Source organism: Stegodyphus dumicola, chromosome 10 (genome assembly GCF_044657685.1).
Source record: "Stegodyphus dumicola isolate Sdum_Otavi_A_Nest chromosome 10, ASM4465768v1".
In the NCBI taxonomy this organism is placed as follows: Eukaryota; Metazoa; Arthropoda; class Arachnida; order Araneae; family Eresidae; genus Stegodyphus; species Stegodyphus dumicola.
Window position 1 is genome coordinate 99,405,636 of NC_140777.1, and position 15,383 is coordinate 99,421,018.

The 15,383-nt window shown below is 35.0% G+C and overlaps 1 protein-coding gene across 2 annotated transcripts in view; it reads right to left on the bottom strand.

The window, feature by feature from the left end:
* LOC118185457 (sodium/potassium-transporting ATPase subunit alpha-like) overlaps positions 1 to 15,383 on the bottom strand; it is a 364,057-nt gene that overhangs the window by 150,728 nt on the left and 197,946 nt on the right. For both annotated transcript variants that reach the window (XM_085825310.1, XM_085825309.1), the window contains exon 3: positions 13,836 to 13,895. In XM_085825310.1, coding sequence (XP_085681436.1) covers positions 13,836 to 13,895 — 60 coding nt within the window. The remainder of the gene's footprint in view (positions 1 to 13,835; positions 13,896 to 15,383) is intronic.

Sequence of the window (15,383 nt, forward strand, 5' to 3'; positions counted from 1 at the left end):
ATGGTAGGGTACGAACTGCGTGAAATTTGATCGAAGATCCCTCCCCCATCTTATCTAATCCATGAAGGCGTGACGTTTTCCTGTCCTCTCTTTCTAAGAACTTGAATTCCCAAGAAGATGGGTGCTACAAAAAGTCATTTATCGCTATTAATGGGACATTTTATTGAGACTGCAAGCCTCTATTTTCGTTAATTAATATCGTAAAAATTGTGCATACAAAACAAATACTAATTTAAAGTCTGGAGTGTGCTGAAGTAAAAATGTTTTATGATGCTTAAAAGAAAAATGAGTCAGATATTTTTATTCTCTGTAAAAACTTTCCAAGTTGTAGATTTTAGGTGATGATATATAGTTTTGAATAATAAAATTAATAGATTAATGACATACATAAAACGGATACATAATCAATCTATCAAATATCGGATTCGCACCGCAACTTAAATAAGTGTTTTCTTGTCTATATAAATATTAAAAAATGTTCTTAGATAGCAATATGGTTTTAACTTTCAGATTTACCATTTTAGGTAAACAGTTCTAATTTAATTTAAAAAATTCTCTTTATTAAATAAAAAAATTGGATTTCTTAAGTGGTTCTAAATTCACACTAATATTATTGCAATACATGCTGTATTAAGCTTTCCATTTTTAGTCATTGAAGTTATTTTAAGGTTACTTAACTTTCTTACAAATTCCATATTTTAATACTAGAAACGTTTAAATATTTATTCTGTTCTCCAGTTACTCTGCCTGATGTACTTTGGCATACATTTAATTTCGAATACTCATTTAATTAATAAATTGATAATTATGAGCATCTGTAGAATTTTCATAACTAACAAAAAAAAATTCGAACTCCCTTTTAATCCATTCCTTTTTCACATATTGTTGCACTGTATTCAAGTTTTCATGTATGTAGATTTTGCAGTCTAGTTCAGACATCTTGACTATTATTGATGTAATTTATAAAAAGTATAATTATTGCTTTATAATTACTTAATTTATGATATTGTTGTAATAAATGAAAGATGCTTGCAATGCTAATATATATATATATATATATTAACAAATGGCGGGCACTTGCCTATAACGGCATTGGCCACTACTAAGGCCAGAAGCGGTGACCATTTTATTATTGAGGCACCTAATAGGCGGCCACCGTTACCTCCTATGAAGGGATAGACAATTTTACATCCAATGACTTCTCCGGGATTCGAACTCGGGCCCTTTGGTATAGCAATCAAGCTCCCCTAACCACTATACCATCTGGGCGGCTGCTAATATGTATGTTTACCAATACCTTTTATTTTCTTTGTCAGCTCTCGCATTTATTACTGTTATCCAAGTAATTAGCCTGCTTGTTAGATATTTTTTAATTGTTCTTGTGATATGTAATTCTGTTTCTTTATTTTTATTTTTCTCTTGGCTAATTGGCTTCGAAAAGTTAAATTGCAACCCTGTAGGCAACAGGGGGAAGAAATTTTGATTCGCGCAGTTGGATTACAGCAGTACCCGGGGGGAATTTCATTCGCGCAGTTGGAGTACACCCTTCGTCATTCGCATACGAATGTTGAAAACAATTTGTTAAAAGGAAATGGAAATGCATGTAAGTGAAACCAATACAAAGTCTTACAAAAGTTTTAGCAGACTTTCGTAAAAATTTATAGTGCATGCTTCTAGTCATAGCTAAAGCACTAATTTTATCAACAAACAGTAAAGGGGGCCGATAGCGAAATAAATCGGCAAAATTAGCGAAACTTTAAAGGAATGGGATTTATTCTAGCAATTTTAAGGTCTAAAATATACATTATAGTTTGGGACAAAGAGGTGTACTAAAAACGAAACTATAGTAAATGAATAGCATGTAATTAAATAAAAATTATGCCCGACACACATTTTGACATTTTTTAACTAACATTTACATTTGTAAACCTATCAGTTTCTGAAAACGGATTTAGCATTACATTTTAGAAGATTATCACTTAATCTGGACGGTGTGTTGTATAATACATCGTATTGTGTAAGTACAAACTCCAAATGGACGATTTCAAGTAACGTTTCAAACAAACACTGAAGCAAGTATGAAGTAAACGCTTACGTCACATAGATGACATCGTATGCTCAGTAGCTGTATGTAAATAATAAGGTCTGCTGATCTTTTGACTGTGAACAGAAAGTTATGCAACAAGAAGTCATAGTAAACTATAGACTCTGCACGATTGATGGTGATTTTAATTGGTGATTTAACTTAAGTTTAAATTGGATTATTCTATAGATTCTGCAGCATATAATATTAATACGCGTTTGGGCCACATAAATCTAGTGAACGCACCATTAATTATTGGTTTATGAAGTTCTATGAAGATGACATGTCGGTCTTCCAAGGCAGATGGAAAAGCTGAGCTCCGACAAAGTGCCAGAATGTTAGATGAGATAATTAAATAATATCTGTTATTCAACTGTCTTCGGCATTTAGTTGCAACAGGCTACATGAAGAAGTTGAGCGCGTGGATGTCTCCTGATTTTACTCATTTGAATAAAACATGTCGGAGAGAGGTGACAACTTCCCTCATATTCATAAACAACAGAGAGGGGATTACGCATCGAATTATTAGTCGAAGTTGGTATAGTATGATAATCATGGAAAGGTACAAGCAGTCTCCCTCCCCTAAGGATGCTTTTGCATGCTATACACAGCTATAACCGGCATCATTTACCACGTATTCGTCAGAGAAGATAAAACACGATATCGGATAATTATTCAACAACTTCACCTGATGCACTTCGCACTCATGAATAGACTTTCTGTGCTCTTATTTTTATGACAACATTCGCACCCACGTGTCACATAACACAGCTAAAATTACGTAAGTATTAAATTACACGAGTTGTATTACAAAGCTCTTCCTCACCCATCAGATTTACTAAATATATCTCCAAAAGATCATACTTTTTCGCTACTATTTAGACAGCTTTCTTTTCGGTCAGCGGTCTCAATCAAAGACGTGTGTCAGGCAGAAGAGAAATTCCTGAGGTCACAGCTATAACAATTCTTTTAAGCACAGGATTCGCATATTTCGCACAAGATAGGTAGAAACGCTTGAATGCCAATAGTGATTACTTTATCCAGAATATTATTTAAATTTATTAAACTATTTTTATGAGGAAAGATGTCAGTCACCTATTACCGATTTCAAATGCCCCATCCCAATACATGCAAAGATTTCCTTCATTCACTCGTTTAAAAGAAAAAGGATCATTCGTCTTCGAAATCTTTTGTCAGCAATCTTTCATTTGGGACCACTTTATGTACCCCTGAGAAGTTCACTTTCTCATATTCCAGAAGTCTAGCAAACTTGGAAGTTCAAAGTTCAATCTCCTGTTCTTCTGGGAATTCTGGAATAAGGTTATTTTCCAACAAATATTTACAGAAATTCCAAAGGAAACTAGCGTAGAAATTATTTAAATAAAAAAAAAATAATCTAACAGCTATAACAGGAATTAAAACAATTGCAAAAATCTAAAATTACCAGATTTATTCGAAATTCACAAAACAGAAAATCCTTTTAAAATTAGTTAAAATAATCGCGGAAATTTATGCCACGATAAAGTTATTCCCTAGTTATAGTTGATCAATAAAGACTTGAGAGTTACATTACACTGTGTAAAAGAGTAATATAAAAAAAAGACGATTTGGCTTTTCAAGCTGCATATACTGCGACTGGTAACATACTAAAGCAGCAAATTTTATCGTTTAGAGAGTGCAAAAACTGATATTTTAGAATCTTTTTAATTAAATTTTAACATCACATTGTACGAAATATTATTCAGCTTACTGGATAAAATAACAGTCCACAGTTAAAATATTAAAAAATAGCAACAGTCTAAATGTGATGTAACCTTTTTAAGACGACAACCCGTGGCTGCTGTGTAATGTGAAAGTCCTCACCGTACAGATTTGTGATGTTCAATATCGATGTTTGTTTGTTCTTCTTAGAAATAATGGTCACTTTCATAAGCATCGTCGAAAGGAGATAAGTCGCCATAGGATTCACTACACTAGCAGAAATATTAACTACTTAAGGGCATAACCCGAGTTAATTCCTTATACGCAATATGTGCAATTTCTATTATCCCGAAATAATTGGGGCTGTCTTAACCACATCAATCTTGTAGAACCCGTTTATGTTCGAGCAGAGACGTGCAATTATTACGGGTAACCGAGTATACTCGAAAATAATTCGCGGGATTTTCTAGCGCACGACAGAATATTTTAGACTAGAATAATGTCTCGTGCTTCGCTACGTCCAAAGTGGGGCCAAATCCCCAAAAGCTGCCAAAAGTCAGAAAATAAAGTTACGGTAATTTCTAATCGTGGGTTACGTTGGGTAAGAGAGTTCAGCCCGCCCTAGCCCGTATACCTGCTATTGTAGGACAGTTGAAAGGAAAACCTTGAAGCGAGTCGGCGTCCTACAGAAACAATCATTTTCCCTCACAATCCTCGAAATATTTCAAATTTGCAACAGACATTAGGTAAGTGATGGGTACCACTAAACTACGAATATTGGTTAGGTTATGAGTTTTTGCGCGCATTTCTTTACACAATGTTATTTTATACGTTCAAAATTTCGGATGGGCCCACCAGCGGCCGAGCGGTAACGTCGCTGAACACTGGTAGTTCGGTCTGCGGTTCGAATCCCGCGAACGGGCTCTCTGCATGGGTGGTTATCGTGGTTTTCCCCATGTGTAACGTGTATACGAGCCAATTCCCCTTACAAAATCCTCCACGAAGGCATCCCTTCCTTAAGGCAGATAGCCCTCGAGTGCTTTGCCGTAATCTAATAAACCAAACCAAAACAAAATGTCGGATGACAAAATTGAACATGAATATTCTGTAGGATGATGAAATTTTAGATGTTATTGAAAGTGAATAGTTTAGCAAGCACTGCTATGTTCCCTTATGTGCCGTACCCTGTTTTTGCGTATATCAACCACCACCACCATATAAATTGTTTACGAATGTTAAATAAAATATAATAAGCAAACTGTTTTATGCGCTATATTTGCCATACCCACCTTAACAGTTTTGCTTAACCTAACTTAACGAGTTGCCCTACTCAACTAGTTTGAGTTATCGATTTTTTGAGATTTTGGTTAAATATTTTTTTTGCCAAATTTGGTCCTTACTGGGAAAAATTATAATTAGACACATTGTTTCTTCCTTTTTTTTTCTTTTCTTTCCCCTTTTCTTTTTTCCCGAATCGACAATAAAAAAAAACAGCAAATTTTTGGCAGATTATTAAAAAAGGTTTGGTCCTAAAGAGGTTAAAGAACGGAACTACGGCTAATGACAAAACTAAATTCTACTAATTGGAAGAGAAACATGCCAGCATAAAACTGTTTAGAGATAATGACGTTTATCGCAAACCATTTCTTTCAAAAATTCTAATATTTTAGCTCTTTTCCTGTTTCATTACTCTTTTATTCCATAAATGGCGTTACGTTTTTTCTCTTTCTCTTTATTCTGCCGATCGATTTCCCAGGAATTTAGGTTATTAGTAGTTCTTACCTTAGCAAACGGTATTCCCTTTGAAAAAGAGATCCGTATGACAGGTTGTTCTTGAAGCCGATAAAGTTTTTATTCAGCTACGTCAATATAGGTTGCATTTTTTGCCTTATTCTAAATTCCACTGTTAAACTTAATATGAGGTCAAAATACTTTTTTGCTAAAGTGAAAATATACAATTAGAGCTCATAGTTCTAAAACTAAACTACAAGCTAAAATTAGAGCTCAAAACTTCAATTACAAGGAACCCTGTTGAGTCTCTCTATAGAAGAGCAAAATTATCCAGTCTGTGGGAGGTCATCGTAAAGTGATTTAATTGTAGAGGAGTATTTAAATAAAACCTTCTGATAATTACAAATAAAAATAGAAGTACAACATACATTTTAGCTGAATGTAGTCAATGCAAACATAATAGGAACTAAAGAAAAGCTTTAGAGTACTTTTGATTAGGGTTCATATATTTATTTGAGAAGGAATTCTTAAAAATATTTAAATTCTTAAATTCCTCCTTTTATAAATTCTTGCATTTCACGTAATAATCATTAAGATCCAGAAATTTGCTCATTGATACTAATTATAAATTTTAGACACCTTAGATAGGATCCTGGTTTACTGCCTAAGATGTAAACCTAAAATTTTCATGATCTTGTTTTCCCTTCATAAAAGTCCGAAAAGTGAGAACTAAAGGTTCTAAAAAGAAAGAAGTTTCTGAAAGAACGCTATGAGTATATTTGCAAAATCCTTTAAATTCACTTTTCGATGAATGATGAACTTAAGAGACATTCGACAGTTTTGAGACTGAGATCAAATGGACCAAATTATTTTAATTATGTATAAGAACACCAGGGTTACCTGCCTAAGAGAAAAAATGTCTTTCTACGGGCACTCTTCGGGTAACTTGCCCGCTGTTAAATTACATACGAGAAAAATCTTTAAAACTTGCTTTCCCTCCTTGTTCCGATCCTTCAAATATTCCTCCCTTTATACAGGGTGTTTCATAGATCATGGGACAAACTTGGAGGGGTGGGGTAGCGTACTAAAACATGCATTTTTTGTATAGAAATGTAGGGTCTTAAGTGACGGGTTAAGGCAGGAACGCAAAAAAAAACGACACGAGAGGAAAATGTGTTTATGTACAAAATCAACGCAAAGTCCTTCTTTGCAGCAATACAGTATTCACAATAAATGTTCAAAAAAGGGAACACTAACAGTAATAGGAACTACAGCTGTGATTGGCTGGCAATGCAGCGGTAGAGGGCGGTAGTGAATCGGACAAATCACGATCCGATGCATCAGAAGATCATTCGCAACTCTGATGTCGAGCGTGATGGGTGTATTTACACACAGGGAAAAATCTGACATGCATTTCATGTATGGTGCTGCTAATGGAAACGGCAGAGCAGCGCTACGGTTGTACCAGGAAGGCGTATGCCGAAGCACACGATGTTCGAGAGGTTGCATCGGTCTTTTTGTGAAAACGGGTCATTTGAAGCCACCTCGGCTCAGGCAAACTCGAGTCGTTCGCAAAAGGGTTCCCGTGTGTTATCGCTAGCCCGGTGTAGTCATTTGCCGATTTTGGAACACATGATAAGTCCTAATAGTGTCAAAGAATTAGAAGGAACAGTTCACAGGATAGTAAAGTCTTTGATGCGGGGTACAAATAAGGAGTCCGAAAGAAACACCATCTGCTCTGCAGGCCGAAGTTGAACAGTAAGTGCGTGCATAACAAATTATATGGCATTATCGATGGTATAAAGCTATGCCTTTACGCAGAACACTCTGATACAATTAATCATACTAACAGTAGATACATAAATATAATACAATGATAAGATATATACAGTTATTTACAGCATAAGGAAAAACAATAATGTGAAGGGACCACAGAGTGGGATAACAGTAATTAGATAAAGAATAGTGACAAGGTACAGTAAATTTGGCAGTGAGATGCCTTAAGACCGTAAGGGATTGTTTTCTGTTTGAGTGGCTATCATTGTCATAATTCAGAAATGGAATTGTTCTGTTTCTAACATCAGGAATATTTGCAAAGAATTTCTCACCAAGTTCAGCAATATAAAGCTGTATCTCAGGGATTTCGAGCTCACGGTGAATCTCCGAGTACCTAATGAACCACCGGCCATTCACCGCTTGCTGAAGTACAATATTTTGTGCAACTTGCAAATTTTTAATGCTGGTTTTACATGCATAGCCCCACACAGGGCTATGCATGTAAAGCTCTGACACTAGGAGTGGAAGAAGAAGTGCAAGACAACCTCGCATTGAAGAATCTGTCTTGAACATTGTGCATGAATCACCTTAGACAAGTACAAGAGATTTTGCACGTCGTCTGCAGCTGAGTCATCCCACCATTTGGAGAGTATTGCATGAAAATGGTTTGCACCCATACCATTTGCAGAGAGTCCAAGCCTTGCAAGAGACACATTACCCTCTTCGAGTTCATTTCTGTCATTGGTTCTTGTAGGTAGTGTGCGGTGCAGGCGGATTTCCCATCGGATGTGCTATTCACGGACGAGGCAACTTTCTCACAGGACGGCATCTTCAATAGCCACAACATGCACGTGTGGGCAACTCATAATCCACATGCACTCCAAACTTGCTACTCCGTGAATGTGTGGGCGGGTATTGTTAACGACTACCTCATAGGCCCATACCTCTTACCTGCACGTACAAATGGCTTATGTTATCATATTTTTCTACAAGAGTTGCTACCGGAATTGCTGCAGGATATACCCGGCTGTCGTTCCAACATGATGGTGCACCAGTCCATAACCATGTGCGGATCCGCAATTACTTGTATGGGACATTTCCAGGCCGATGGATTGGCTGTGGTGGACCCGTTCGATGGTCACCCCGTTCGCCAGTTTTTTTATGGGGCCCTCTGAAGAGCATCATTTACGAGACTCCCGTTGACTCACCGGAGGACCTCGTTGCACGACTATCCACATTGCGGCTGCAAGCGTGCGCGAAATGCCTGCCGTTTTTCAAAATGTTCGTCAATCCCTTCTGCGACGTTACCAAGCATGTATTACAGCTGGTGGTGGCAATTTCGAACATTTATTGTGAATACTATATTGCTACAAAGAAGCACTTTGCGTTGATTTTGTAAATAAACGCATTTTCCTATCGTGTCGTTTTTTTGCGTTCTTGCCTTAACCCGTCACTTTAGATCTTACATTCCTATAAAAAAATGCATGTTTTAGTACGCTTCACCACCCCTCCAAGTTTGTCCCATGATCTATGAAACACCCTGTATCCTAGAGGACATTACATTAAGCTCAAGTTTTTTTTTTTTTTTTTTTTTTTTTTTCTCCATCCCATCGACGGGATCCAAGGGCTAACAAGCATCTAACCCAGTGGACCAGCAGCTGTTCTACCGAAGGTGAAAAGAATTTCGTGCCATTTAGCTACTTGGCCATTAATAAGCGCAAAATTAATTCCAATAAAACAAAATTTAACGGTGAAAATAAAAGAGACACAGAAAAGAATGATGATATTAGCATAAGATAAGTTCAGTTAAAATAAAAATTACATCAAAATTGGTATTGGAAAATTTAGATATTTAGAATAAGTCATAGAAAAGCGAAACTAAAAGTTTACGTGCTGAAAACAAATTCTAGATGGTAAAGGTTTTTCGAAAGGGCGCACTTATTTAATCAGCTCATTGTTAACCTGTGAGCGTCAAATGACGTTTCGGGAACGTCATTTATTTTCCAAGCCAAAGTATACAAAATGACGTGCAAGAGATGACACGCTATTTGAAGAACTACTTAGCGCATTTGCGCTTAAGCAAACTTGTTCTATTGATAGCGATACGCGATAGCATTAGTGACAATCAGAAAACGCAAGAAAAGTGCTATCTTTCGACTTAATTTTTTTTTTCTCCTGAAATATACAGAGGGATAACATCTGAAATAGCTAAACAATATTTACATGAAAACAACATGGCTCATCGGTGCCTAAATGGCTAAAACCAGAAAATATTGTTTGCTAGAAACCGAACTCGAGTCGGTTCAGTTCTTGATGGCTGAAAAGGCTAGCTTATAGTATTAAGCTTTCGTTTCCTGATTAACACGACACTTTCGCCACTACAAAATCCTCAATAAAATGCTAAATATTACGCGTTTTTATGTTAAAATTTCTTTACTTTCCCTGATCTGATTTTGTTTTCTTTCTTAAAATCCTTTACCATTAATCTTTCGGTATCGGTGTGAAGAAGGAATTCCCCCCCCCCCTGTACTTAATTATCTCAGCTACAACCGCTAGAAAGCACTGCAACCATTTGCAAATTATACCCTAAATTGTAGAAGGTAGACAGTACCCTCGTCGTGGGAGAAAAAAAAACTCCGCACGCTTCAAATTTACGTTTGTTCTCTTCCAGTAAACTTTCGACATAGTTTTCCATTCGTTTCGCATGTGAAGTACTATAGATTTCAATGACGCATATTTCCATTTCCGAAAATACGAAGAAAATATATTGAGTCCGGTAAATAAGAGTTATAATCTATAAAATGTAATCAAACAGCCTATGGAGAATAAATTACAGTTCTGCAGAATTGAAATATTCTTCCTCTAAAATTCAATTTTACAGCAATGAAACTAAACATTACTTAAAAATTATACATAAGAATCCTCTAAATCACGTTCATGAATAGGAATTTCAATAATACACAGTCTTCGGAATCTAAGATCTCAAACTATAGATTATCTGAGATCGTAATAAGACATGATATATCTCTCAAATATTGGACATGCATTCATACACAAGCAAGCATTGCAGTTTTACGCATAATAAGGTAAATTAACAAAAAGAATTTTTCAAATACTATAGCAAATATTCTGATACTTTAAGTCAGGAATGTCTAACCTTATACGTTTGCGGTACCCGCACTGACCAATAATGATGCATCCAGAATTGCACCGTTCGATAAAAATATGAAAGAGATTAAAACTAATTAAGCTAAAATCGCTTTCTTCCCAGGTTCGATTCAGTTGTGGTAAGTCGCAGAAAAGTTAAAAAAAAGCATTACCGTTTTAAAGCATTTGAAGAGGTTTACTTGCTAGTGAAATAATAACTTAATAAATACTTAATACAATTCGATTGAGATTCCTCATATCTGAACAGTGCCAAAAGATTTTACGACCTAAACAAAATTTCAAAACTGCACTTAATCGCTGTTACATTAATATCTAGTTTTATTGCATTTCAGTTTTGCATTTTCTATCCTTATTTCCCTAGGCCAAATTCGTCATATACCCCACCATTGGAGTGCCTTTGCACTATTTCATTCTAGTTTACAATCTATTTTAGTCGAAAGTTTTAAAATTTTAAGCTGATTTTATGGAATAAGGCACAGGTTCTCAATCTCTGGTACGCGAAATTCGTGTAATAATCGGATTAATCTGTACTACAGTACTTACTTCGCGTACACAATCAACATATTTTTACGTGCGTACGGGTTCGTAATGGATTGAATGCAAAAGTCGATAAAAAGTTAATAAAATTTATTCTTATCTCAAGAAATAAAACGAAATACTGAAATTTTTCCTCAGAGATATTCTTATAACAAAAGCACGCAATATAATCAGCAGCTATATTTTAAACTACTAAAACGTTAAATAAAACGCTATCCAAAGCGCAGAGAAAGCTAATCCGATCTCGCCGCGAATTCGCTACATTCAATAACAACTTAGTAAACAACTGAGCTGAGATGTTTCTCTCCGGCTTTTATAGCTTTTTAAAATCGGCCGCGCGAGACAGTGCTAGCAATTTCTGAAAAACAAAAAGAGTAGAATTACGGTTACAGCTAACATAGTAATAAATTACATTTATTCAAATTAAATATCAATTTCAGAGATAAACTTTTATTCAATATTAAATGCAAGTGCTCTTGTATTTTTACCTTTCCGGCGTAGCTTTCTCTTAAAATTTGCCACGTGCTGCATTGCACGGGCAATTAAAACAATTTTAATTAGAATTCTACTAACATTAGCTATTTAAATACCAAATTCGTAACAATATAATAAAATACGATAGCTGCTTCAAGAATAATTAGCTACCTCAAAATTAACGATTCTAGATTTGGTACTCTCCCCCTAAATTCATCTGTTCTCCCAAATTCGAGATCATTTTATGCCATATAACAACTTCAAATTAATCAATCATATCTTGTCTCTAAAATTACATCAGACTTACTTTAAATATTCTTGGCACAATAAACTACATCACTTCTTTCCTTTCCTTAGCTTCTGCCATGCCAACATCCATGCTGCTTTCCTTCCCCGTCCCAAATGCCTATGTACTTGCTTTTAAAAAAAAAGCAACGTACATAGGAATTTAATTATGATTGAATAAGTGTCTGCCAAATTAATTGGATATGTGTGAAAATAAAGATTAGTGATTTATGAAAATCTACTATTATTGTTAAATATTTTGCATAATCGCCTGTAGTAACGGCAACCGCCGTCAATAAAAGGAGGTGCTTTCCTTGGTAGCGGCGCAGTTCATTTTCAGTTCGAGCCAGAGTAGACCTGCCCGGAGGAGAAGCCAGGGGATGATTGTTCCGATTCCCGTCTTGTTCCGGTTCCAGTCCGGCCGTTTAAGTCCAAAACACGTAGGAGCTGAAGTCTGAATCCAGCGAAACTAAAATGGCGATATATGCCGAAAGGGGCCGAGGGATTTTGTCCTTTTAAAGAGAGTGTTCTTCACCGTGTCGGAATAGCTGACAGTTTAAAGCATTGCCTGGAAATTTTGAATGTTTCTACCTAAGATGTTACGTTTTCGTTTATGATGTTAAGTTTTTCATCATTTTTGAAGTTCTAGTTGAATAAACCTTTAAGATTTAGACAAGGTTTTGTGTTCTTCAGAAATTTTAGGTTCGAAGTCAGATATATTACATAGAATTTAACGGGAAAAATCAACACTTATCTTCATCGGTATGACAGATATCATCATGACATGACAGATATCGTAAGTTGTGAGTTCCAGTGTTTCCTTCTACGCATTAAATCATTATATATATATATATATATATATATATCTGTGTGTGTGTGTGTAAACCACGCCATTCCGAGTGGGTGATAAATGACAATGTAGACCGCAAAAACTGCAAAAAATATAATGATTACAAAAAATGAAAAGATTAGATTCAGGCATTTGAAGTCTTAAAACGTAAGGAGAGGATGAGAACAACTTGAAAAAAATTCGTGAGAATAGCAAGTTTAGGTTTTATATTTACACCTATATTTAGAATACATAGTTCAGCCATATTTTAACCAAATACATCATTATTGTTTAAATAACAGTAAAAATGCAGAGTACAAATTTTAAAGTTTCATAGAACAAGTGCAATGAACGAGGGCCGTGCTGGCGGGCATCCAACAGAGAATGGTTTCAACCTACGTCATCTCCACACAAGCTGATGCAAGCATAAAAAATGTGAAAGAACGCACCTGTAAATCAGACATGCAGGAAAAAGCTTTAATACCTAATAAAACTGAATTTCTGTTAAAACATTTTGACTCAGCATTCGAAATGAAAGTAGAATAGGAGTAAACTGTCCGTATTTAATTACAACATGATAAAATAATTTTTACGACTAAAATTAATAGAGAATATTTTTAGATTAAAATTATAAAAATATTATTTGTCTATAGTTAATTAATCCCTTGCCGTTTATATAAGACTGCGATACAGATGTTTCTAAATAATGGTGCATGAAGCGACATCCGATAACAAATAAGCTTGTTGAACTTCATCTAGCAATGAGGGCTGACAGCTCATATTTTTATAAACAGAAATACCGAATTAGCTGAATTCCCAGATGATGATGATGATTTGGAACCTAAGGACCTAGATGCCCTAGTAAAGATACAATCGATAATTCTTTTTCGCAGCAGCTTTTTTGTTAAGATTTTAGTGATAATGGGGCCAAAGTTTCTTTAAAACAACTCCTGACAAAATGGCTTCGTTCCTAGTCACTGTCAATTTAATTTTAATGTTCATATGTTCTTTCTAATTGGAGCTATAATGAGAAGCAACGAAATTTTCAAGGTCTGGACTTTTTCTAATTTCCCTGGAAAAGTTAACTGACTATCGTTACGGTTTACAGCAACAGTTTCGGATAAAATATCTAATTTTTATTATTTTTCCTCATTCAGGCCCAATTTTGAAATTGGTGCAAGTCTGAAATGATCGTCATAACCGATCGGGATTGATTGTATTACAAAAGTAACTATAAAATAGTATACATACCCGTTCAGGGTTTGTTCCTAGCCTTGTATAGAGATCTGCGAGTGGAATGGTATGTTCATCCTAAAAAAGAAGACTTTTGTAAGTAACAAAATAAATTTGTACATTCATATTTTAGGCCTAAGGCAATGGAAATAGATCACGTTTAAAACATATCAGTATTTCCATTGTTTAGCCCATGAGTTTCCAAAGCCCCCCCCCCACACTGCCAAAAATGAAACTTCCCTCCGCCCCCTTCCTAATGATAATAATAATATTATCTAATTATAAGGGTAGTAAGAATAAACATAATTCATAAAGGTTTTGTTATAGAAATATATTGTTTTAGATTTACACCTATATTAACATAGGTATGATAAGAAAAAAAAGCAGATCAATCAATGAGACGGATGTGCTTGCATATTATTGAAAAGATATTTAGTTCTTGGTTGGACAGAAGAAAGCGTGCAACGTAAATCACTAGCAATACTTAGTTTGCTTCTAATACTTCGTTTTCTATTGCTACAACTGCTCAAAACGCTCTTTCGCACAAATAAGCGCTTGGAAACAGCAAGTACACTTGTAGCGCTTTCACTGCTATGCTGGGATAAACTTTGAGGTATTTTACAAAAAATAATGCTTTTTTTTTTTTTTTTTTTCACAGTCATAATTGGATACCTATTTAATTCCAAAAGCTACTTCATGCAAACCCGCTGCTTGCTACCCAAAGACCCGACGCTAAATACTTCCCAAATGGCAACACCTGGAAGTTATTTGTTCTTTATTATTACTACTTTAATGGTTATGTTTCCTGTCTTAATTAGTACCCTGTCTAAATGAGGTAAGATATCAGATAAAGATAGAGAATATTCTGATTAGCTAACTTTTTATGGCCAATCAATAAGCAAATTTATTCATGAAATTACACACATAGGATTATGCTGTATTAAATATTTAAATTTATTCAGAGATTTCACGTTTAATTCCAAAGCCTCGAAAACATACATACCGTATTTACTCGCGTAATAGTCGCACCCCCATTTTGAAGCAGAAAAAAATCGTACAATACTATGTAGTAACTCCTCCCCCCAATAATAGTCGCACCTAGTATTTCACAATGAAAAATTGGCCCAAAAGTGCAACTATTACACGAGTAAATACGGTAGATCAAAATTATAAGGGTTAAAATTTCTTTAAAGGAAAAGGTCCCATTTTTAATAACGTCTAAATTTTTAACTAGGCAAATATTATTTATTAACATGGAAATGCCCGGTAGTATTACCTTCTTAAATATAACCAGATTTTTCATCGAAATTAAATAACTAAATTTGTCGAATTGAATTATTTAAATTAAAGATACGATTAAATTATTAATTCTCTTAGAAGAAAGTTACAGAAAGAAACACTCTTCTTTTTTTACATACTAGCTGTTAACTGTGTGAGAAAACCTATTTGTACCTATACCCTGAATCTATCTTAAAAGTCATATACTTGTTCTAGAAGTCCACGTGAATCTTTAAATACCAATAGCCAAGAATATACTACAATGTTAACTGCATACAGTATTATACA